The 21,327-nt window shown below is 49.5% G+C and overlaps 10 protein-coding genes across 10 annotated transcripts; 5 read left to right on the top strand and 5 right to left on the bottom strand.

Annotated features, from left to right (window-relative positions):
- Positions 1 to 73: 73 nt before the first annotated feature.
- EDB91DRAFT_1237054 (peptidase family M1-domain-containing protein) lies at positions 74 to 2,695 on the top strand (the record flags this gene model as incomplete). Its single annotated transcript, XM_041321534.1, has 13 exons — positions 74 to 231; positions 281 to 344; positions 405 to 553; positions 616 to 695; positions 752 to 771; positions 825 to 956; positions 1,012 to 1,169; positions 1,222 to 1,322; positions 1,442 to 1,520; positions 1,574 to 1,839; positions 1,901 to 2,070; positions 2,127 to 2,286; positions 2,340 to 2,695. The coding sequence occupies 13 exons, from the start codon at positions 74 to 76 to the stop codon at positions 2,693 to 2,695; spliced, it is 1,893 nt and encodes a 630-aa protein (XP_041177743.1).
- Positions 2,696 to 2,808: 113 nt separating this feature from the next.
- On the bottom strand, positions 2,809 to 4,215 carry EDB91DRAFT_1052219 (uncharacterized protein; the record flags this gene model as incomplete). Its single annotated transcript, XM_041313661.1, has 5 exons — positions 2,809 to 3,691; positions 3,743 to 3,822; positions 3,880 to 3,988; positions 4,037 to 4,061; positions 4,113 to 4,215. 5 exons carry the CDS (start codon positions 4,213 to 4,215, stop codon positions 2,809 to 2,811), a joined length of 1,200 nt encoding a protein of 399 aa, XP_041177742.1.
- Positions 4,216 to 4,342: 127 nt separating this feature from the next.
- On the top strand, positions 4,343 to 5,483 carry EDB91DRAFT_1222103 (uncharacterized protein; the record flags this gene model as incomplete). Its single annotated transcript, XM_041320919.1, has 4 exons — positions 4,343 to 4,534; positions 4,585 to 5,132; positions 5,184 to 5,249; positions 5,301 to 5,483. The coding sequence occupies exons 1-4, from the start codon at positions 4,417 to 4,419 to the stop codon at positions 5,481 to 5,483; spliced, it is 915 nt and encodes a 304-aa protein (XP_041177741.1). The 5' UTR covers positions 4,343 to 4,416.
- Positions 5,470 to 6,354, bottom strand: EDB91DRAFT_1222099 (uncharacterized protein). The gene is made up of 3 exons (XM_041320918.1): positions 6,135 to 6,354; positions 5,960 to 6,081; positions 5,470 to 5,875 (listed from the first exon to the last, which is right to left on the bottom strand). The coding sequence occupies exons 1-3, from the start codon at positions 6,278 to 6,280 to the stop codon at positions 5,589 to 5,591; spliced, it is 555 nt and encodes a 184-aa protein (XP_041177740.1). The 5' UTR covers positions 6,281 to 6,354; the 3' UTR covers positions 5,470 to 5,588.
- A 32-nt stretch (positions 6,355 to 6,386) lies between these two features.
- Positions 6,387 to 8,314, top strand: EDB91DRAFT_314335 (YL1 nuclear protein-domain-containing protein). Its single transcript, XM_041326828.1, has 6 exons — positions 6,387 to 6,494; positions 6,539 to 6,618; positions 6,669 to 6,781; positions 6,830 to 7,099; positions 7,152 to 7,824; positions 7,876 to 8,314. Exons 1-6 carry the CDS (start codon positions 6,436 to 6,438, stop codon positions 8,133 to 8,135), a joined length of 1,455 nt encoding a protein of 484 aa, XP_041177739.1. The 5' UTR covers positions 6,387 to 6,435; the 3' UTR covers positions 8,136 to 8,314.
- A 450-nt stretch (positions 8,315 to 8,764) lies between these two features.
- Positions 8,765 to 9,684, bottom strand: EDB91DRAFT_314404 (uncharacterized protein). The gene is made up of 3 exons (XM_041326829.1): positions 9,670 to 9,684; positions 9,246 to 9,571; positions 8,765 to 9,195 (listed from the first exon to the last, which is right to left on the bottom strand). Exons 2-3 carry the CDS (start codon positions 9,413 to 9,415, stop codon positions 8,928 to 8,930), a joined length of 438 nt encoding a protein of 145 aa, XP_041177738.1. The 5' UTR covers positions 9,416 to 9,571; positions 9,670 to 9,684; the 3' UTR covers positions 8,765 to 8,927.
- Positions 9,685 to 10,379: 695 nt separating this feature from the next.
- On the top strand, positions 10,380 to 11,300 carry EDB91DRAFT_314168 (uncharacterized protein). The gene is made up of 3 exons (XM_041326826.1): positions 10,380 to 10,784; positions 10,836 to 11,221; positions 11,282 to 11,300. Exons 1-2 carry the CDS (start codon positions 10,566 to 10,568, stop codon positions 11,097 to 11,099), a joined length of 483 nt encoding a protein of 160 aa, XP_041177737.1. The 5' UTR covers positions 10,380 to 10,565; the 3' UTR covers positions 11,100 to 11,221; positions 11,282 to 11,300.
- A 1,211-nt stretch (positions 11,301 to 12,511) lies between these two features.
- On the top strand, positions 12,512 to 16,283 carry EDB91DRAFT_1279845 (uncharacterized protein; the record flags this gene model as incomplete). The annotated part of the gene is made up of 10 exons (XM_041324711.1): positions 12,512 to 12,858; positions 12,910 to 13,307; positions 13,428 to 13,704; positions 13,755 to 13,869; positions 13,946 to 14,019; positions 14,045 to 14,182; positions 14,238 to 14,430; positions 14,481 to 14,761; positions 14,810 to 15,647; positions 15,698 to 16,283. The coding sequence occupies 10 exons, from the start codon at positions 12,512 to 12,514 to the stop codon at positions 15,986 to 15,988; spliced, it is 2,952 nt and encodes a 983-aa protein (XP_041177736.1). The 3' UTR covers positions 15,989 to 16,283.
- On the bottom strand, positions 16,284 to 17,529 carry EDB91DRAFT_314200 (p21-C-terminal region-binding protein-domain-containing protein). Its single transcript, XM_041326827.1, has 5 exons — positions 17,425 to 17,529; positions 17,133 to 17,369; positions 16,869 to 17,078; positions 16,602 to 16,808; positions 16,284 to 16,549 (listed from the first exon to the last, which is right to left on the bottom strand). The coding sequence occupies exons 1-5, from the start codon at positions 17,479 to 17,481 to the stop codon at positions 16,385 to 16,387; spliced, it is 876 nt and encodes a 291-aa protein (XP_041177735.1). The 5' UTR covers positions 17,482 to 17,529; the 3' UTR covers positions 16,284 to 16,384.
- On the bottom strand, positions 17,506 to 21,294 carry EDB91DRAFT_1129341 (vacuolar protein sorting-associated protein 35). The gene is made up of 11 exons (XM_041318564.1): positions 21,104 to 21,294; positions 20,925 to 21,021; positions 20,560 to 20,866; positions 20,217 to 20,508; positions 19,685 to 20,158; positions 19,488 to 19,633; positions 19,023 to 19,437; positions 18,850 to 18,969; positions 18,308 to 18,802; positions 18,107 to 18,256; positions 17,506 to 18,052 (listed from the first exon to the last, which is right to left on the bottom strand). The coding sequence occupies exons 1-11, from the start codon at positions 21,206 to 21,208 to the stop codon at positions 17,798 to 17,800; spliced, it is 2,856 nt and encodes a 951-aa protein (XP_041177734.1). The 5' UTR covers positions 21,209 to 21,294; the 3' UTR covers positions 17,506 to 17,797.
- Between the last annotated feature and the right edge of the window lie 33 nt (positions 21,295 to 21,327).

Below are 21,327 nucleotides of genomic sequence, written 5' to 3'. Positions count from 1 at the left end.
ATTGGATAGGAATCTACTTGTCGTCCACCTCTCTCGCTTACTGCAACTCGAATTTCACCGTGGCAGCAATACTATGATGGGCGCCCAAGACCCAACATCTCAATCAAACTATTACCAGATCAGCACAAAGCACTTTTCACTCAACTGGTCGATCGACTTCCACGAGAAATTGATCAAGGGGTCCATCACGCACGAGCTTTCCGTGCACGAGAGCGACGTAAAGCAGGTTATGTGTGTTTCCTACCTGTCCCTGTTACGCGGCAAGTACTTATGTATATAGCTTTGATACGTGGGATGTCGTGATCAAGCGCGTGCACGTCGAGGGCGAGTCTGGCGATGCTCAGGTGCGCAAACATTCCTCTTCGATGTGCGTGTTCAAAGTGCCATAACGTCCGAGTTTGCAGTACTCCTTGGGAGAAAAGCATGAAGTCATGGGCTCGGGGTTGTATATTCCGCTTCCTGCCGGTCTGCAGGTAGGATCGTCGGTAAAAGTGACGATCGAGTACAATACAACGGAGCCTGGATGCAAGGCATTGCAGTGGCTCGACAAAGCGTTAGTATTCATCGAACAACTTGCTCCATGTTCCCACTAAAGCTGTTGGGACATTTGGAAAGACAAACGCATGGCAAGACCCATCCTTTCCTGTTCAGTCAGTGCCAACCGATCTATGCAAGAAGTCTTTTGCCATGTCAAGGCAAGTTTCGGAACTTGATTTATAATGTATTTCAGCATCTCAAACGAAATATTCAGATACTCCATCGGTCAAAGTTGTCAGTCATTGCTAAGTATTGCAGTTGAGATTTGTAACTAAGAGCTTTGGTAGACATATGAAGCGAAGATCACGTCTGTACTTCCTGCACTCATGTCTGCTATCCGAGTGTCTCCGCCTGCGGAAGGGCCTGTACATGACGGGAAGATTGTTGGACAGGACGAAGTCACCTACGTTTACAACCAGGTATGTGGTACTCAACAGGATCATTAAACCTTACCTTGACCTGCTTGATATCCAGCCGGTGCCAATACCATCTTATTTGATTGCAATCGCGTCAGGAAACGTTTGTTACCGCCCATTCGAAAAGCTCGAAGGGAAAGACTGGACGAGCGGAGTATGGGCCGAGCCGGACGTTATCAATGACGCCTGGTGGGAATTCAAAGAGGACACGACAAGGTTCTTTTCAGAGGATCAGCATCTATGAGACATTTGAGAATTCTTTGCATAGGTTTTTGGCTGCAGAGGAGGAACTCGTTGGCATGCCATATCATTTTGGCGTGTATGACCTCCTGGTTTTGCCTCCGTCATTCCCTTATGGTGGCATGGTGCGTTCCTTTACATCCCTCAGGTCAAATCCTAACGAACACCAAGGAAAATGCCTGTTTGACATTTGTCACGCCAAGTCAGTGCATGCAACTTTTCGGGATACCTTTCTGACCCAATATCAGCTTTGTTGACTGGGGACAGGACACTGGTGGACGTCGTCGTTCACGAGATCACGCACTCATACTTCGGGAATGGTATAACGTCAGAACGCCCTCTTTTCTCTCTGCCTCATTTTGACCGGTATTCTTGTGCAGACACGCAGACGCGTCACACTTTTGGCTCAACGAAGGTTGGACGACGTACATCGAGCGCCTCCTCCAGCAGATATTGCACTCTCCTGCTCACCGTGGATTCTCTTTTTTGATCGGTTCGAAATTGCTTTACGATGACCTCCAGTTTTACGAGGAGCGGAACAAGAAGTATCAGAAATTGCAGATTGACTTTGAGACGGGTGAGAACCCTGACGATGCCTATAGCGGAATACCATACGAAAAGGGCGGTAATTTCCTCCTCCACATTGGTCAGTACTCGTTTAGTCTAAGGGGCCATTCAGGATGTTGACGGCGTTTTTGGGCTTTCAGAGCGAACGTTGGGCGGTGTAGATGTGTTCCTCCCATACGTGAAGGATTATGTGAAGACGTTCATGGGTAAAAGCATCACCACAGATATATGGAAGGAACACCTCTTTGGCTACTACACGCAATTTGGTGGGGACGACGAGCTTGAAGCGCTTAAAAGCATTGATTGGGACGCAAGTATTTCAATTTATTTCCATTCAATAAATCGGCTCACGATTGTGTCAACTAGGCCTGGCTTTTTGGAACGGGTGTGACCCTTCCTGTGCCAATGGAATACGACATGACCCTCGCACAGCAATCCTACAAGCTCGCTGAGAGGTGGAGCAAAGCCAAAGAACCATTCGAATTCGACGCCGCCGACATCGATGGGATGGACGCCAATCAGATCGGTGAGCACGAGTATCATCCTTCATGGTCTTTATTGCTGACCGCGCCTTATCAGTTGTTTTCCTTGAACGACTACAATCCTTCGACCCATTGCCAGTAGTGCATATTGATCACCTTGGTGTCCTCTACGGGCTGGTGAATACGCCCAATGCGGAGATCCGCCTGAGGTTCTACCAAGTAGCTTTGCTTGATCCAAAATCTGCCAAGGCAGAGCAATATGCTACAGAGGCGTTGGGTTGGGTTGTTGGTGACGAGGATGGGATGGTCAAGGGCCGGATGAAGTTCTGTCGGCCAATATTTAGGGCGGTGTTTGCTGTTGATAAGGCAATGGCGCAGGACACGTATCAAGAGCACAAGAGTTCGTTCCATCCCATCGCCCGTGATCTTATTGAGCAGGTAAGAGATACCTAGGTTCCTCATCAATGAAACTAATACCAGTGCAGGACATCGAGTTAACCAAGGCCCATGGGAATAATGTATAACAGACCGTCGTCTATCAAACTGTATCTAGGGAAAAATCAATGTTACTTAAAGTCGCCCCACAGATCCCCGAATACGTCTTCCTTCTTCGGCACGGGCTGCGCCTGAGAAGTGCCGAAAAGGTTGTTGGAGTTGGTGGGTGCGGAGACAGATGCCCCCCAGATGTCATTTGCGTTAAACGAGCTTAATTGAGGCTGAGGCTGTTGTGCCGTAGGAGTTCCTGAGCTCCCCCATAGGGTATTTTGAGGGGGCGCAACGGGAGTAGCATTCCAGCCAGAAGAAGCGCCCCACAAACTAGTGCCACTGGACCCCATCATGCTTGTGGGCTGAGGTTGTGTCTGAGGAGCGCTTCCAAGCTGGTTCCAAGCTGATTGTGGCTGAGAAGGGGATACAAAGGCGCCGAAAGCATTGGCACTTGTTGACAGGTTGGGAGTACTAGGGGCGACGGCGGGAGCAGAGGAAAAGAGGGACATGATGTCTGATTTCATATCTTTAGATGGCGGTGCTGAGGCTGTCTTTTGAGCGGGTGCATGAAAGTCCAGTGAGAATAGGTCATCTTGAGGTGGAGGGGCGGGCTGTGCCAATGTTGGCTGAGGTGCAGCAGATGTCGGTGAGGCAATGACGGGGACTTCAGTGTTAATTGCTCTGCCAGCGATTGCGGAGGAGAGCAGCTGACGGGATTGAGGCTGTCGTGTTGTTATGTGGGTCTGAAGAGCTGGAGATGCTGGTCTTGCACCAGAGATACTGGTATTCGCTACATGAGATGGCCGCGAGGATTGTGTGGCCGCAGGGGGAGGCTGCTCAACAGCTTGTGAAGTATGCCCATTTGGGGTTTCACCATCAAGAACTGATGGGTCGGACGGCGGGGGTCCATCAAGTGCCCATCTCCGGGATTCATATTTTGAACGTATGAATGAGTCCATTTTACTATAATAAATCGTGAACTAGTGTTCGAACGGAAGGGCTATAATCGCGTACTGGTCTGGGGGGATATGACCTGACTTCAGATGGGATTCCCAGTACAAGTTGGCACGACGATTCCCCCATTTCTGGATCGACTGCGTGATAAACAACGTTGAGCAAGCGGAGAGACTACATGAGTAGCAGGGACTTACCTCCATCTGTTCCGGTGTCCAGATATCGAGATCGACAGACTTCACGCGGCTGATATGCGTTCCCATGCCACGATGGATGCCTGAACAGCGGATGCACAAGAATACACCTCTATAAAACAGGGTCAGACCAAAGCAGGAGCGGAAATGCAAAACGCACAAATTCCATGATGCCCAACGAGGATCTGGTTCGAGAGTAATTAAGCTGGGAGATGGGCATTGGGGACAAGACTTACCGTTCCGCTTGCAATCTGCGCAGACCTTATTGTCTGACTGCTTGACCAGTTCTTTGAGAATTTTAGCATTTCTCTCGGTCGTGGCTTTATCCTGCCTGGACATGATGGTCAGCGAAAAAAACTACAGAGGAAGTGGTTAGAAGCAAGACGAAGTTCCAAATGTTTCGGAGAAAGATCAGCCTCATTCCCAAAACGTGTTAGGTCCGGTTCCTATTATTACGCACGCCCAACGTTTTTGCCTACCACGTCAATCGTCAAAAGGCAGACAGCATACCACCTGCATTCAAAAGTAACGACCGTCACGATGTCAGCTACATCTCGCTCAGAAGCTCGCCGCAAAGCTATTCTCAACAGAGGAACTGACCGCCTGAAGAAACTGACCTCGTCTGCACGCGGAGAAGATGCTCCTTATTTGAATGCTGGTGAGTGACTTGTATTCGACACGACATGTATAGTATTTATTGTGCAATAGATAACTCTCCAAGAGGTGCTACTGCTAGTTTTGTGGGCGAGGAGCCGACCATGCCTCCCTCAGATATGCCTCCTCCATACTCTTTTGGGGATGTAGGTCTTGGTGGAGCAGCACCCAACCCTTCCGTTTGGTCAGAGGAGCAACAGAGCCAGTTCCTCCAAGCTCTTATGGGTGGCGCAGCCAATGCTCCACCATTTCCTCAACCTCAGATCTCGGCTGCGGCCTCCAATGGAGCAACTGCACCTTCTCCAGATGATCCTTTGGCCGCTATAATGAATTCCTTGCAGCAAATGGACCCGTCTCGTGGCGGCGCTGCTGGAAAAGTACCCGCTCCCCTCGCGCCCGCAAAGCCACCCTCGATCGTGCAGAAGTTCACGCCCTTGCTGCACATCCTGTGTGCATGGTGTATTCTGGCATTTTTTGTGCTTTTCAAAGAGCCTCAAACTTTCGTTGAGCGCAGTGGTGGTGTGTCTGATACTTTCTGGAAACGTTGGGCAGAGCTTGCCTGGAGAAGCTCTAGCATAGAAGGCTGGGGAGTGCAGTTCGTGGTCAGTGTTTCTTAGTCGTATCTTAGAATATTCTCGCTGATCGACATATAGCCGTTCATGTGGGCTTTCATGACTGTGCAAGTCATGCTCCACTCGATACGTATATTCATGGGAAATGTAAGTCTCCTCAGGTTAAGACTGAATGTTGAGCTGACTGCACTGCCACAGAACCAAGTGCGGCCCCCAACTTTGTTGGCGCTAGCTCTGCCTCATTTACCCCCGCCATTCCCATCCATCATTACGAATGGCCTGCGCTACATCCAGATGGGAGGCGCAATTCTTGATGATTTATCGGCAATTGTATTCGGGATTGGGATGGTTATCTTGATCGCAGGATGGTTCGCTGGATGATCGGACCACCCCCTATGTCAATTCCACCAGTACTACGTGTCTTTAGTGTATCTGTTATTGGGTAACACGTGCATGTCTAATTGATGAAGCGAGAATATCATTAAGCTATGGTAGTATGGCAGCAGCTCCAGTCTTCGGACGCTCAGGTGACGACAACATATTTTCCACCATGGCCTCCAGATTCTCTGGGCTACGTGGGTTCGACTTCGGTGTCCGTTTCTTAGCAGCTGCTAAGCGTTCATTCTCCTCGCCTGGGAGAATGGGCAGACCAGCAGCTTGAGCGGCCGCCTTGTACTCTTTCCATGAGTCACCGCCAGCAAGGTCCATTAATTCTTTGGCAATGGATGTGGACCATTTATTTGACATGTCGATGGTGGTCTTGGCTCCGTCCTCTGCATTTTACGAGAACGGTCGTGAAAAGGGGGAAAAGAAACGCGTCAGAACGTCAAGCAAATTCAACGAAGAAATTAACTTACCAAACTCGACGACCATCTCAGGCGTCCAAAGGTCTTGTATCGTCTTCGGACGCTTGTTCACCTCAACATTGAGTTGTGGATTGGCATAACGTATGCGTGTGAGCTCTTCCTTCACAAAATGCCTATGTCTGCCTTAGGAACGCGTGTAAAAGAGTTGTCCGTAGAAAAAGCCTACCGTGCACCAAAATGATCGTTTCTTGCAGCCATCGTCAAGCTTATTCCCCGCAGACCGGTCAAGGAAAGTCGTGGCTCCTTGTTAAGGTCCTTCAGTATAATAGACAGGCGAGAAGGGCCTGGAATGGACTTGGGCTTCCGAGGCATCTTGAATGAGGTTGAGAGTGAAATTTAGCAGTGCCAGATTCAAGTTGGCTACGGGTTGTTTGCTCTAGTTGAATTCGAAAGCCTTTGCCTTCCTTTCTTGGTCGACCTGCTACTTCTGCTCGTTCGTCAATCGCTGCGGTAATACATCATCCAATATGGCTGAAGAGGAGACATTAGTATCACGTCGGTCGAAGAGAAGCACGGCGGGAAACAGGTTTGTACAATAATGTTACTGATACCCTGACTGAATATCATCAGGATGGAAGCAGCCCTGGCTGAGCTTGCCGTCGAGGAAATTAACGAGGCTGAGGAAGACATTGACTTCGTGAATGACAAAGGTGAATACAATGCGCTAAATTCTGATAGATATCTCTTATGCTGCATATAGATGAGGAGGATATCTTTGAATCGGATTTTGCGAGTACGGATGAGGAGGCAGCTGCAGAAGATGTTGATACAGGTGAAAAGGCTGTCGAGGATGAGGAAAAGAGAGCAAGGAGGGTATGTATTGTCGACATGTTGTCTCTAAATATGCTCACGGTTTTCTAGAGCGCGCGTGTAAAGGTGGAGAAAGCTACCGCTGCCGCTCATGCTCGCCAGAAGGTCACCTTTCACCCCCAAGCAGAGGCTCCAGCAGGGAAGAAACCTAACAAGGAGGCTCAGAAGCTCAAAAGACGCGTATCTCTTGGTGTCGCCGTTAATGCAGAGACAGGAGAAGTCATTGAGGGTGGTACAAGACAGCGGCAAAGTCAGAGATCACATACAATCATGAATACCTCGGCGACCGTCAATAGAATGAAGGATGCAGAAGAGAAGCGGGTAAGTCCTCATCTAACTTCATGCGCCATGCACTTCACTGTCCCTCGTGCAGGCCACCATTCCGAAGAAGGCACGAATTGTCACCAAGGCACCAACGCAGGATGAACTTATCGCGCGTGCCCTCGATACGGAGGAGGGAAATATTATTGAGCACCGAGATTACCTCAAACTGGAAGAAGAGAAACGTGCTCGTGCTCGTGTAGTTCGAACTGCCCTTGAGGGTCCGGTGTTGCGATGGATTAGCCGGAAAGAACAAGTCAAGGTTGAAGTCATGCCTCCTGCACCGTCTCCTGCACAATATCCATCGCAGTACGGTTTCGTATACAATCCACATCAAGGAACTTCATATTCTGGGACACAGACCTACCATTCCCCTTTTCGTGCATACGTTCCAGCACAACCAAATGCCATCCAGGCGCCAGAAGCTTCGTCTGCGGCGTCACAAGGCTTGGCCGCTACATCGCAACCGCAACTGCAACCATCAACACCATCTGCAAACATACCATCTCAACCATCATATTATTATTACCCCGTGCAGCCCCCACCAGCTCTGCCTCCAGCGCAAGAAAGAGTCGATAATGTTTGCAGGAACTATGTTGTGCATGAGCTCTCACAAGAACCGTCAGCAGCCAAACCGCCATGGAAAGATACCATGTCAGCTATGTTTGGTGATGAGGTCAAATGGGACGAAGTCCGTGTGTTCACAGGAAAACAACGCCCATTGAGCAAGTTCCTTTTGTCGTTCGGTTTTCTTGCTCGCCTAACTCTCGCTGTAGGTCGACCTGTTCGAACTTGTCCAATCACTGGGACGCCTGCGAACTATCTAGACCCACGAACGAACGTGCCCTTTGCGAACGTTGCCGCATTCAAGACTCTGACCAAAATTTTGTCTCACGACTACGTTTGGAGCGAGGCCTTAGGATGCTATGTTACTCGCCATGAAAAGCCTAACAATGATGTTGATGAACCTATGGACGGAACCACGACAAAGCGCAGAAGAGTGGACGATCAAGATGCGCAAGTCAACGACGGTTAACCGTCTATATCACTGCACTCGATACGATCCAAGCCCCTCCGACGAGAACAAGACTTCTTACCGACAATCGTTTACTATCCCAACGATCGCGTATCAGCACTCTATGCGCGGCACACTGTTACTGCAGTGACCTGACATTCCCGTAATTCCTTGATGAGTAGGTCGGTTATCAGCTGGAGTTTTGTCACTGGGCAAGGCGTACGAGTCCCACAATGAGGTGCTTCAGAATTACTGGGAGAGTCGATGGGTTTTGGATCAATAGGTTAGAAAGGTCATGCCGCGCCACTTGGTATTCGTCGGCACCATGACACTCTTGGTTACCACTTGCCATGCATAAGTAGGTGGATACCTCATTCATATGACTCTCATCGTTACAAACATGCTGAACCTCCATGCCGCCTGTATCGCAAATACGGTGCACTTTGCCTCGCCCTCGAATCCTCCCGTGCTTTTCGTGTGAGTACATCTACCGGCGAATACTGGCACTGCAAAACTGCGCATTTCATTGAATCACGGGCAGATCTATTGCTATAGACACTGTGCCACCCCGACATATGCCCCAATCTGCCCTAATCTGCCTGTTAAGACCAAGTTCTTGCCGGCGAGTTCAACGGTGTTCCTTGGTGCTGCTGGCCTAATCCTTGTTGGCGAGTACATCAGCTAGCCCGTCGGAATCGAGATTGATGACACTGGCCGCAAAGCTGGACTGGTAATGATTGAAGTCGACTCTCAGCGTCGTAATGAGGGGTAAGTGATATGCAACTGATATGATGTCAATTCTATAACAGATGATCATCTGGCATGCGCTCTGCTGTCTGCAGATTCTAAGTGCAGAAGCGTTACTTTCTCCCAGTTCTGCGTCTCGTTACCCCTCCCCTTCGCATCATGTTTTGCACCCATCCTTCCTTGACGAGCTCGGACACGACTCATACCCACCCGCCAAATTGCCTTTGGCCTGATCATCGCTAGCATGTCAACCGAGAACCATGAGCTGCACAGCATCCAGAAAGCACGTACGTCATAGTCGCAGACCTCTGCGTAGCCTTTCGTAGTATTGTAGCTGCCGCACCATCAATCACTTAGTTCGGTGAAGATGCGCGTGTGACGCACATGCAAAGTGTTTGCCCGTTGCTGAAGCCTGGGCTACTCCTGGATAACTTGTAGGTGACACCGTTGACATCCAGTGTGTCTGGGCACTTTGCACATGTTGACGCGTTGGCGCTAGCAAGTAAGCTGAGGCTGCTCAGCAGCGCAAGGATGATGAAGCGGGGAGTGAACATTGTGGAGCTTGTTAATGCGAATGAGGCAAAGCCATAGTATGCAGGAATTTTATAGGCTCAGGCCGCCGCGATTTACGAGACTTTCGCTTCGCGTCCGAGTCGGTTTCCAGCACGGACGAAAAGGCGGCAAGAAGGTTGTTCCGAAGGCGTTGCTCGCTTCGCTGTTAAGAATGCACATCAGTTCAATTTCCCTCCAAACACTGCTCAAGGCTAGTAGCCTATAACAAGCGCAGATTTGAAGCAAAAGTACTAACAGGCGTGGGCGTCGGGAGGCGTTGACAGCACGATGGATCGAGCTAAACAACGGGGGCCGGGGGAAGTAGGACTTACGGGCCGCCCAATGCCCATCAATTAAGAATTTCCGTCGATCATGCAGTATACTTACTGATTCATCATTCCTGGAACCAGGACCTGAACCTAAAGGCTCAGTACGTAGTACTTACCTGATTCTACACTAAGAACTAACCACCAAGTTGCCAGTTTACACCGCTTGACTTGTAATGGCTTTGGGCGAGGTTCTACTACACTATGTGACGCAGCCTGCAGCTTGGCCAGAACCAGTGCGAGGCATGGCTTCCTTGTTAGCACCGTTGCACAGCAACCAAACAAACCGACCAACCAGCTGGAGACGAGTGTCTTGCGTCACCTCGAAGCCCTCCGAGCCACTCTCTGCTCGTGGAGCGCCTGTTCCGGGGTCATACACTGCAATGGATTTTCAGGGCTTGATTCATTCAACAGCTGCAGGGTTAAGCGCACTTGCTGAGCTTCCTCGTCACGGTGGCGAGAGGTCTACTGTTCCCCTTGGTCTCAACTTATCCGTGCACTGGTCAAAACACTGTACTCGGAAGTTCTAATTCTGTAAGTTACATATTCGTGACGCATTGAACTAACGTTCAAATATACCTCCAGCGAAGATGCACCGTTCGTCATGCTACGGGCTCAGAACGTGCCAAGTCAGCCGCCGAATTTGATTGACGGACATGCAACCCTTCTGGCTGCACATACAATCTTTTCTATACCTAGAGCTCATTTACACAGATACAGTACCAGCTCAGGAAGTGAGGGGGACGAGGATGAATCGATGTATTCCGCGGACTCCGAGTCGTGCAATGGTTCATTTGACTCACTCGACTTGCTCTTGTAAGCGCACATGCTCCCAGGTCGAGGCAGATGCCTTTCTGCGGTGGTGCCAGTCTTACTAGTCGCCGACGCCCGCAATACTATCCCCCTTCTTTCCAGCGCTCTTTACCAGAGATACGTGTGGGGAATCTGTCAGCCTGTGGTCGGCCTGTGCTGTTCGAGCACAGGTACGATTGCCACCGCTATCTTCGGGTGGCTGGACCCCGACCAGTCAGAGGAAGGTCGCATGGCAAGTCCGAAATCAATCGATCCATAAGTTCTATGTTGACCCTTCCTGAAGCCTGTAGTGCATCTTGCTTTAGCAGCTGATTATCATTTATATCCCTTGATGGGAATGTTTGACTTCGCTGACACCAGTTCCGCCATCTGCCTCGCGCAGTTCATTTTGGGATTGCGGAATTATTTTGAAGATATCAGGGGTGCCACATCGATAGAAGCAGTCGATTCTCTGACGTCCTGGACCCACCACGTATGCGTGCAGACGAGTTCTAGGTGCGGGTTTTTGTTATTCATGGCAAGCCCGAATGTGGTACCCGGCCAATAACTCGACGTGTGTCACTCCTACCAACGCATGACTAGCTCGAAGCCTTAGTGCCTATCGGCTGTCCAAGGAGACGCGCGTAACGGGCGAGAGGAGACGGCGAGTCCAGGCTTTGTAATTACCCTGTACGTGATTTCACTTTGCCTGCACAGGAAGGTCGTCTCGACCACTGACTGTCCTTGAAGGACTCATCGCAGAGGTCATCTAGTCCCTCTCGTCAACCAGTACTAGAAGTTAAGAGGAGGTCTTCTTCGACTTCGTCACGTGCATCAAGCCAAATCTCAAATTCGACGTATGGAGCCTGCTTCTTGGTTGACTACTATTCGATGACCGTTTCCCGCCACCAGACTCGCCGCTCTAGTGGATGATTTAAACATATACAATTGGCTGTTCAAACGGATGACTTTCACCGTGGGTTGCATCTCACTCCCTAAGGAACCACATCACGAGTCTGGCATTAACGAAATGGTCAAAACCTATAATGAAATGACGGCATTTACCTGGTTGGACGAGGTGCAAACCATAGTGAGTCTTCAGGATTACTTTCACACAAATTCTCAGTATGTCGCGCGCAGCTCTCATATTCCACAATTGATAGCTCGTTGTTGGATGTCCGATCAGAACTAGTCGCCACGGCCGCCAATCACATCCGTCAGTCAAGCGCAATCAACATTCTTGCGTCGGATGTCAAATTTATTTCAGCTCGGATATCTGCGCTGTTGCACGTTGTAAAATGCGCTCGCGACTGTGATGGTGTAGCAAAGTTGTATGGCGCCAATGTGACTGAATGGCATCATGAGTGAGATGCCTTGCTACTCAACTTCTTTCAACCTGTTTCTGGTCAACGGGATGTGCTGTGCATGGTTCATATTTCAGGTTATTTCCATTCCAACTGTTTATATAGGTTAGAGCAAGATTTGGACTTCGCTCGCAACCTTGCAGTTGATGATACTTCCTTTGTGACACGGGCGTCAGATCTCACGTGCCCTACACTTCTTGTAGCCTCTGCTCGTTCTCGCATGAGTCATTGTATCTCGCATGTCTCGCAGTATTTCATCCGCACTCTCCGAGCAGTTCATATTCCCTTCGTCACTTAAGCTTAAGCTTTGTCCTACTTATCAATATCATAATTCAATCTTCTGGCGCCCCTTAAGCTTGTCATTTGCCTCGAGCTCGTTCTTGTCATTCTGTGCGGTCACCGAAACTTTAATTGCAATTGCAATTGGTGGATGATTGGTGGACGATAAATAAGTTTGTTGTTCCACGGTGGCACGTGACAAAACTGTGATCATTTCATCGATCAATGGATCATTGCATACTGTAACTGAAGCTAGTAAGTACGTATGTACTGTAACTCACCCAATTCTATGATCTAACCACCAAGTGCCTCGCCAGTCTACACCACTTTACTCGTAATGGCTTTCGGCGAGGTTTTACACTACGTGACGCAGCCTACAGGCTGGCCAGAACCAGTGCGCGGCATCGCTTCCTTATTGTCACCGTTGCATTACGCAGACCGGCCAGGCGGCGAGGAGTGTCTTGCGTCGCCACCGAAGCCCTCCGAGTCACTCTCGGCTCGTGAAACGCCTTCCCCGGGCTCATTTACTGCAATGGATTTTCAGGGCTTGATTCATTCGACAGCTGCAGGGTTAAGCGCACTTGCTGAGCTTCCTCGCTATGGTGGCGAGAGGTCTACTGTTCCCCTTTGGTCTCAACTTCTTCATGCGTTGGTAAGAACACTATCGTCGGAAGTTCTAATTCTGTAAGTCATACATCCGTGACGCATTGAACTAACGTTTCAATATCCCTCCAGTGAAGATGCACCATTCGTTATGCCACAAGCTCAGAACGTGGCAAGTCAGCCGTCAAATTTGATTGACGGGCATGCGACCCTTCTTGCTGCACATGCAATCTTCTCTGCACCTAGAACTCATTCAGACAGATATAGCACCAGCTCAGGAAGCGAAGAAGACGAAGAAGAACTGATGTATTCCGCAGACTCTGACTCATGCAATGGTTCACTCGACTCACTCGACCTGCCCTTGCAAGCGCATATGCTCCCAGGTCGAGGCAGATGCCTTTCTGCAGTGGTGCCAGTCTTACTAGTCGCCGACGCCCGTAATATCGTGCCCCTGCTTTCCAGCGCTCTTTACCAGAGACATGTGTGGGGGATTCTTCAGCCCGTGGTCGGCCTGTGCTGTTCGAGCACAGGTACGATTGCCACCGCTATCTTCGGGTGGCTCGACTCCGATCAATCAGAGGAAGGTCGCATGGCAAGTCCGAAATCAATTAATCCATAAGTTTCATGTTGACCCTTCCTGAAGCCTGTAGCGCATCTCGCTTTAGCAGCGGATGATCATTTAAATCCCTTGGTGGGAGTTTTTGACTTTACTGACACCAATTCTGCCACCTGCCTCGCGCAGTTCGTTTTGGGGTTGCGGAGTCATTTTGAAGATATCAAGGGTGCCACATCGATAGAAGCAGTCGATTCTCTGACTCCGTTGCACTGGAGATCTGATTTACCCGACTTTGAAACTCAGTTTGGGGGACGACTGGACGAACGGGTGGCGTCTTGGACCCACCATGTACATGTGCAGACGAGTTCTAGGTGCGGGTTTCTCTTATTAATGGCGAGTCCGAATTTCAATCGTCCGTTAGCGAGGCATCATCTTCATCTACTCCTTGTACCCCGTCCCCGCTCTCGGATCCTGCGCTTGTACCTTGTGAGAATATGAGTCCTCAAGACCTTCACAGTATCATCGAGGAGGAACAGGTGGATGGCGCAAATACCCGGTCAATAACCCGACGTGTGACACTGTTATCAATGCATAACTAACTCAAAGCCTTAGTCCCCATCCGCTACTCAAGGAGACATACGCGACTGGCGAGATGAAACGGTAAATCCAGGTCTTGTAATTACCCTGTACGTGATTTCACTTTACCTACAGAGGAAGGTCATCGCGACCACCGTCCTTGAAGGACTCCTCGCAGAGGTCATCCAGTCTATCTCGCCAACCAGTACACGACGTCAAGAAGAGATCTTCTTCGACTTCATCACGAGCACCTAGCCAAATCTCAAACTCGAGGTATGAAGCCTGCTTCTTGGTCGACTACTGTTCATTGACTGTTTCCCGCCGCCAGCCTCGCCCGCAAAAGCGATGCTGGCCTTGTGGATGATTTAACCATGTCCAATTGGCTATTCGAAAGGATGGCCTTCACTGTAGGTCGCATCCCACTCCCCGGGGAACTACAGCACGAAACGGGGATTAATGACATGGTTAAAACCTATGATGAAATGACGGCATTTACCTGGTCGGACGAGGTGCACCCCATAGTGAGTCCGCAGGATTGCTTTTACGCACATTCTCAGTATGTCGTGCGCAGCTCTCGGAGTCTACAATTGATAGCTCGGTATTGGATGTCCGATCAGAACTATTCGACAAAGCCGCCAATCATATCAGTCAGTCGAGCGCAATCGACATTCCTTCGTCGGATGTCGAGTTCATTTCAGTTCAGCTATCTGCGTTGTTGCACGCCGTAAAAGGCGCTCGCCATTGTAATGGTGTAGCAAAATCACACGGCGCCAACGAGACTGAATGGCGCCACGAGTGGGATGCCTTACTCCTCAACTTCTTCCAACCTGTTCCCGGTCAACGGGATGTCCTGTGCGTTGTTTATATATCAGACCATTTCCATTCTAACCATTCATGTAGGTTAGAGCGATACTTGAACTCCCCTCGCAACCTTGCTGCTGATGACACGTTCTTTGCAGAACGCGCAGAGTCTCTCACTACAGATTACCTTTTTTTGTGTACCGCCCAGCGTGCTGCTGTGCGTAGCACCAACCAGTCTGACTTGGATATTGTGAAGCAAGCTGTTGCGGCGATCACACAAGCGGCTCAATTTTCTGGCGATATCGCGGGCCGTCGTGATGCACCTGCAAAGATTGCAGGTCATTCCTGCATAGAACCACGGACAGCCAAATGTGATGCCGTCCTTGTTGTCCCATGTTCTGGGGCCACTACTGCGATGCTTCAACGCCTACGTAATAGCAAAGAGAAAGAGCGAAAAAACTTTCTCGACACTTTCATCCTAATTCGAGGTTCACAGGCGGAGAAGGATGACTCCGTACTGGCCAAGAGTGAACCTTCCTCCCAGACTAAAGAGCTCGTTGGTCCCAGTCACAAGTCCATATCCGATAGACATCTTCAGGTGCCCTCCTCTCATGTATCGGAATCCAAGAAGAAAAAACACGAGCAGAACCCATTGCATGATCTATTTCTCGTCCATCCTGATGGCACTCTACCGACAGATGTATTTTCTGGGCAGATGTCCTGGCCCGAGCCCAGAGACCTACTCCTCCCGGTGCTGCTCTCTGAGTACAAGAAGAATGACACATCCATGATCTTGCAAGCCACAAATCAGATGAGGACCTACCTAGTTTCTGCAATTACCTTCCTTTCCGCGCTCGGCATCACAAACGAGCCTGTCTTTGGACTAGTTGTCAATGGGCCACGTGGTGCAGTCACAATGGCATGGAAGAAAGGCGAGGTATACGCTGCTTCAATCCCCGTTATAGAGACAACTCACCAGTTGTGTAGAAAATCTACATTATGGAACGCAATGTGCGACATTACAACATCACCGATCCACTTCAAGCATTTCAATTTGTAGCTGTCCTGCTCCGGCTCGCGCGCCATGGCCTGATTCTTCGTCAGAAGTTCGAGGAGAAACAAGGCGCATTCTATGAGAGTATTTCATCGAAAACGTTCAAGCCGTGGTCAAAGCTTGCTCAATTGAGTGAAGAGAAGGATAAATCGGAGGCAGTACAGCAAACAGGTTCGGAGCAGGTGGGTGAACGGGGTCGGAGCAGCAAGGAATCTGGTAAATGAATGGGGAGTACAAAGGGGAAGATTATGCATAACAGATAGCGGAACACGCTAGCCTCGCCACCGCTCGCAAAATGTCCAATTTTTTTCCGTCCACATACAATAAGACCATCAATGTTTCTGTTTTCCGATGGTGCTGAATGTTTCTTGATCGGAACACGGATAATCACCGCACTTGCACACGCCATCATCGGCATCTAATTCCATCCAAGAGTTGTAATCTTGTGGTCGAATTCTGATGAACTCTGATTTGAACCCTCGAAACCCAATCATTAACTCGAGGAGTCTGAAAATCAATAGATACGGGTGCCGTCTCATCGATCAAAATGTCTTCACAACCAACCACGTTTCAAGATCGATGGCATAATGGCAAAAACAAAATGGCGACAATCCGCTGGCCTACGCATTCCCATGTGGCTGGAACACATCCCCGAGTACTCTTGTCAGCTCCGCGAGTCGCGCTGCTGGCACAAGCATTAACTGTCCAGCCGTATCTAACCCAAACGACTCCGCATCACGCGGTTGTGCATTTGAATACGGAAAGATCAGATGATGGGAGGCAAACTAGAAAAACATGTCAAACCAATTTCAAAGCACGTCAATTGAGGGGGCACACCTTTCGAATTTCTTCGTCCTCCGGGTGGAACGGATATACTCCATCCGCGCTTCTCTCGTTCGTAGCCCCATTTGAATTTTGGGATTTTTGTCTTTTTGACCCCTTGGCTGATTGTTGTTGGGCGATAGCCATCGCTTCCTCCTCATCGGGAGTAAGCTTGTATACACGTGATATGAAAATCAAATGGGTGAAATTGAAGGGTTCGTTCTGAGGTCGATCATAAGGCCCACGGTTCATATAGGAACTCCATAGAAATCGATGGCTCACCTCTTCAACTGCGTCCTTGATCTCGTCCACGAGCATACGATACATGGGTGGTATCACAGGCACAGGCATGTTGATAAGCCTTTCGCATAGAACGAGTCCTACTTGACTCTGCGGATCACGCAGTATCGTCGATAGTGATCCATGAAAGGCATTGTCCGCTTTCGATTTTGCCAGGATGTACTCTACGAGCAACTTTATCGACACATTGTCCTAATAGTGATCCTGAACTCAGAAGATGAGAGAGAAAATACAAATGCTACTCACGCTGTGCACGCCGATATTTAAAACGCTCAAGAATGCATATGGATCGCTCTCCTCTCCATCAGTCTTGATCGTGGTTCCTACGTCAGCCTGTGAAAGCACCAAGTCCGCAAGAGCATGCGTGCTAAGACCCTCTGCGTCTACGCCAAAGAGCTGATCGAGGAGGCGCTTGATTGCATGATAGTCGATCGTTGGGTTGACGTTAAAAAAGTCGAAATCTACATCGATGAACGTCGGAGTCTACTGAGAGCTGGTCACTATAGATTATCACGGAGAATCTCATATAGAATCATACGTCTTCCGAGTCACTGTCGGGATCTTCTTGATCGGCCTGATTTTTGCGTTTTGACATGAGTACGGCGTTCGGTATGCGTGCAAAGGAAAGAAAGATTATCGTATTACGTAAGACATTTTCACAAATTCAGATTGGGAGCCTCCAAATCCAAGCAGATTTAACCAGGGATTTAAAGGCGCCCGCATAAAGGTGGAAATCGTGAGGTATTATATACAAAAACCATGATGCTTTAATGGCACCAGAAGAAGTTGTCACAAGTACATAGTAGCTAAAACGACAACAACAGCAAGTTAGAACAGAGCACGCGAATGATCCAATCTTCAACCTGGCATTAAGATAAGTACCGCGTCGTATAAACGAACGCACGATCACGCTACCGCGTGATGTCCATCTTGAGGAATGCGCCAACAACCTCGACTTCGTCCCATTGACCTGGGTTCTCCGCCGTTTTCTTCCCGTGGATGTAGGCAAGGGTATTGCGGAAGTGTCGAGTGATCATGTCGGGTGTCGCGACACCTTCTATTCTTTGTGAAGGGTGGAGATATGACGAGGATGACGAGGGCGAAGTAATTGTGTCGATGGAGGAGGCGATGAGTTCGACGAGCGAAACTATAAACTTAGGTGCAATCTGATACGAAGGTGAATATATTATTGTTGCTACTAAACCAGGACGAGTACTCACTGCAGGCGCGCCCCGGTCGAAATAATACAAATATTGATCAAGGGTGTCGCAATAAAGCTGAACTGTGACTATCTCCTCTGTGGCAGAGTTTGCTATGCGCAACGACTTCTGAAGGCATTCCAGTACACGTTTACTGTCCTGATGCGGATACTAGACAGTCAATCAGCGACCGTATTTCAGTGAAAGTTGAGAGCTACGAACGGCCTTAACACCTTCACCATCCTCCCTAGGGGGTAAAGCAGCCTTCTCAGACTCCTTCACAGCAGGTCCATCCGCCTCGCCTTCGCCCTCATCTTCCACAGCCTCTTGCCACCACAGATGGCTAGCGGCATGCACCGCTGTAGCCTGATGTTGCTTCTTCAACAGCCTTGCACCATGCAAAGCAGCCTTCGTTATTAACGTATCATACCCATCGATATTAAACACCCTCGCGCCTTGAAGGGTGCCGATAATAAGGGTGATAGCAGCAAGCTGAGCTCTGCTTTCCGAAATACTGTCTTCGTAAACAGAGAACGCTTGCACGTAGAAATCGTAGGCAAGATCCTCGAATCCGGAACCACATTCAGATGCGATCTGTGCTGCAAGGAGGAATAGCCTCAGCGCGAGTGCTGGGGCATCGACTTGGGTGGCAAGGATGGAGGTGCATTGTCGAACGAATTTGAGTATCGTGTTGACCTTGTCTTGCCAGCCCTCCTCCTGCAGACGGTGAGCAGCGGAATACAAAAATGATAAAACAGCAATACCAGATGTTCACAGTTTTTATACCGTCTACACAACTTGATACTGGAGGTGATGAGCGCAGGGAACGTGTAGCGCATACGCTCGCCGCCAGCTTCGAGATGTTTCCGAGCCGTTTGTAACAGCTGCGCAGGACAACATTAGTCTAGGAAACACCGATACAGACAAAATTTCGCACTTCGAATTGAATATCCAGCGAGTCCGCACGGAACAGATGCACCATTCTTGCAACCCAGCCTTGTTCCTCTGCTAGATCCTCCCTCTCCGTATGATAAGGGCCCTGCCTCCTGACTTCCTTTGCACCAGCAGCACTGCTCTGTTGTGCAACGGAATCGCCTTGATCCTTGATCAAGACATGACAAAGCTCCAGGACCCCGTCGACATCGTCCTGCGCCTCGATGATCGTTTCGTTTTTGAGTACGCTCGAGATAACTGAGTGGGCGATCGATCGTCGGGTCGAGAATAATTGCTGGGAGAGTAGAGGAACGTAGTGGGGAATGGCCAGGAGCGTGAGGACGGATTGGTAGGAATTTATAGGTGCGACCAGGAGAGCTGCGAGGTTTGCAGCTGTCTGCGGTGCATGGAGGTCGGGGCTGAAGAGTTTGATTAGTGTACGAGGCGGTCATGAAGACGTGTAACATGCCTTTCTGAGAACTCCTTGATTTTGTCATGCGCAAAGCCAAGGATTTGGTCGACGTATTCTAACCTGTCAGGATAACAACTTAACGATAGGTTGGTGAGGGATACAAGCAGAGCGGTAATGTCCTGTATCGACAAGTCCGGCCGTGCCTACAGAAGATGGGTGAGAACCCCGCATAGTATCATACATTGAAAACTCACTTTGATAAGCTCGACTACTTGCTTCCAGAACACCTCGAATAATTGGACATTTTCCGGAACGCCCCTGAACTTCCGGACGGGCAATCCTTCCTTCTCCTTGCCACCATTCATCTCCTCCGTCGAAACGCCATTCGTCGTCGCTCCACCAACTTCCATCTGAGCCATCTGCTTCTCCGCATCAGCAACAGCGCTATCCCATGCTTCCTCTGCCGGAGGTGGTGCAACTGTTGCACCACCATTCTCGCGCGCTCGAGCCTTCTGGACTTTGACCTTTTCCGCAAGTCTGCGAGCAGCAGCCTCTTCCTGGCGTTTCGTCTCTTCAGGATCTTCACTCTCAGCCTCACGAGCAGCGTACGCAGCAAGCCGGTCGATGAGCGCAATAACAATAAGTTTGATGTTCACCTTTGGGTGAAGTTGGGCTGTAGCAGAAAGGAACGGACCGAGTGTATGTAAATGGAACTCGTCTGTAAATACCTTTTGATGGCCGTTAGTCTTCTGTGATATGATAGGAATTGGGAATGGGTGACTGTACCTGAATGACAACCTCCATCAAATATTCTTGTGCGATCACATCTTTGCAGTTGACGACTTGTTCTAGGATTGCGGGGAGAATGCTGGTCTGGTACATCTCGAGGTCAACGCCGTCGAGTTGGGAGAGGCGGACGAGGTTCGTGCCGACGAGGATACGGAGGTCGCGTCGTTCCATCTCGCGCTTTTCGCGATCTCTGGAATGGCCTTGATGTTGGAGGCGTACCCAAAGCTTGTTCATCTCGATGAAGTTAGTCAGCACGAACGAAATAGAATCTTCAAGGTTTCCGATAGGTCTGGAATACTGTGAGCATGAGCATTCGAGGTAAGATGAAATAGAAACGCACCCTGTATCAGCGCCGATAGGCAAATGGTCTCTCGTCTGTCCACTCAGATAGTGCCTCAAGAACAGGCCTCGTATGGGGTGCAAGATGCCGCGAGACATTTCCATCATATCTTTCATGATTTCCTTGACCGGAGCGTCTGAAATAGACATGTAGACAGCTCCGACGGTGATCATAAGGTATAATCGGGGTACGATGTTGCCGGCATATTGAACAAGTTCGTAGAGGTCTGCGAGATGATGCCGTGACTGGGTGTGAGCGTCGTAAAGATAGTTGGAGAGGTGTCGCAGAGCGTCAAAAACTGCCATATCTATACCCAAAAATTAAGTTCGGAGAAGAATTAAGAGGAAGGGATTGTTCGTGCGCACAGAGTTCGTAGTATTGCTTTGGGGATAAGGATGACGTCCGAAGTTCGGCCAGCATCAAGCTAGCACTTTTCAGCGCGTCCATGATATCATCGTTATCCTGTTTGTGAACCGAGTTGAGTATAATATTGTTAGTGAATTATGACGTGCAGACTTCAATGTCTTGCTGCGCAGGAACTCACCAAATGCCTCTTCATCTGGCCGACCTGTATTTTGACAGTGCTGAGGGACTCGCTGAGGAGCTTGCCTTCCTCTACAACAACTTGGGCCACTGTCGTCGTCGCCATTGCTCCGTTTGACGTGGAGGATGTGGTAGACTACGTATACCAGCGACGTCAGACCTAAATGGTGTACTTTACGAATTGTGTTTCCACTCAGAGGTTGAGGCTGACGTAAGCTTAATATG

The sequence above is a fragment of the Suillus paluster genome (assembly GCF_016628075.1).
Source record: "Suillus paluster strain FC165 chromosome Unknown EDB91scaffold_22, whole genome shotgun sequence".
Taxonomy (NCBI): Eukaryota; Fungi; Basidiomycota; class Agaricomycetes; order Boletales; family Suillaceae; genus Suillus; species Suillus paluster.
This window is presented reverse-complemented; position numbering and strand designations above follow the sequence as displayed.

Bases quoted from the DNA above. Each gene is read 5' to 3' on its own strand.
- EDB91DRAFT_1222099 (XM_041320918.1), bottom strand. From the start codon at position 6,280: ATGCCTCGGAAGCCCAAGTCCATTCCAGGCCCTTCTCGCCTGTCTATT. The intron at 6,082-6,134 runs GTAGGCTTTTTC...AGGCAGACATAG, and splicing joins AACGATCATTTTGGTGCACG to GCATTTTGTGAAGGAAGAGC. The intron at 5,876-5,959 runs GTAAGTTAATTT...CGTAAAATGCAG, and splicing joins TGAGATGGTCGTCGAGTTTG to AGGACGGAGCCAAGACCACC.
- EDB91DRAFT_314335 (XM_041326828.1), top strand. From the start codon at position 6,436: ATGGCTGAAGAGGAGACATTAGTATCACGTCGGTCGAAGAGAAGCACG. The intron at 6,495-6,538 runs GTTTGTACAATA...GAATATCATCAG, and splicing joins AGAAGCACGGCGGGAAACAG to GATGGAAGCAGCCCTGGCTG. The intron at 7,100-7,151 runs GTAAGTCCTCAT...TCCCTCGTGCAG, and splicing joins AGGATGCAGAAGAGAAGCGG to GCCACCATTCCGAAGAAGGC.
- EDB91DRAFT_314404 (XM_041326829.1), bottom strand. From the start codon at position 9,415: ATGTTCACTCCCCGCTTCATCATCCTTGCGCTGCTGAGCAGCCTCAGC. The intron at 9,196-9,245 runs GTGCGTCACACG...ATGGTGCGGCAG, and splicing joins AACGGGCAAACACTTTGCAT to CTACAATACTACGAAAGGCT.
- EDB91DRAFT_314168 (XM_041326826.1), top strand. From the start codon at position 10,566: ATGCTCCCAGGTCGAGGCAGATGCCTTTCTGCGGTGGTGCCAGTCTTA. The intron at 10,785-10,835 runs GCAAGTCCGAAA...CCCTTCCTGAAG, and splicing joins AGTCAGAGGAAGGTCGCATG to CCTGTAGTGCATCTTGCTTT.
- EDB91DRAFT_314200 (XM_041326827.1), bottom strand. From the start codon at position 17,481: ATGTCAAAACGCAAAAATCAGGCCGATCAAGAAGATCCCGACAGTGAC. The intron at 16,809-16,868 runs GTGAGCCATCGA...GATCGACCTCAG, and splicing joins TCAAGGACGCAGTTGAAGAG to AACGAACCCTTCAATTTCAC. The intron at 16,550-16,601 runs GTGTGCCCCCTC...ATGTTTTTCTAG, and splicing joins AGGACGAAGAAATTCGAAAG to TTTGCCTCCCATCATCTGAT.
- EDB91DRAFT_1129341 (XM_041318564.1), bottom strand. From the start codon at position 21,208: ATGGCGACGACGACAGTGGCCCAAGTTGTTGTAGAGGAAGGCAAGCTC. The intron at 19,634-19,684 runs GTGAGTTTTCAA...CATCTTCTGTAG, and splicing joins AAGTAGTCGAGCTTATCAAA to GCACGGCCGGACTTGTCGAT. The intron at 18,257-18,307 runs GTTCGTAGCTCT...TTGACTGTCTAG, and splicing joins ATGGTGAAGGTGTTAAGGCC to TATCCGCATCAGGACAGTAA.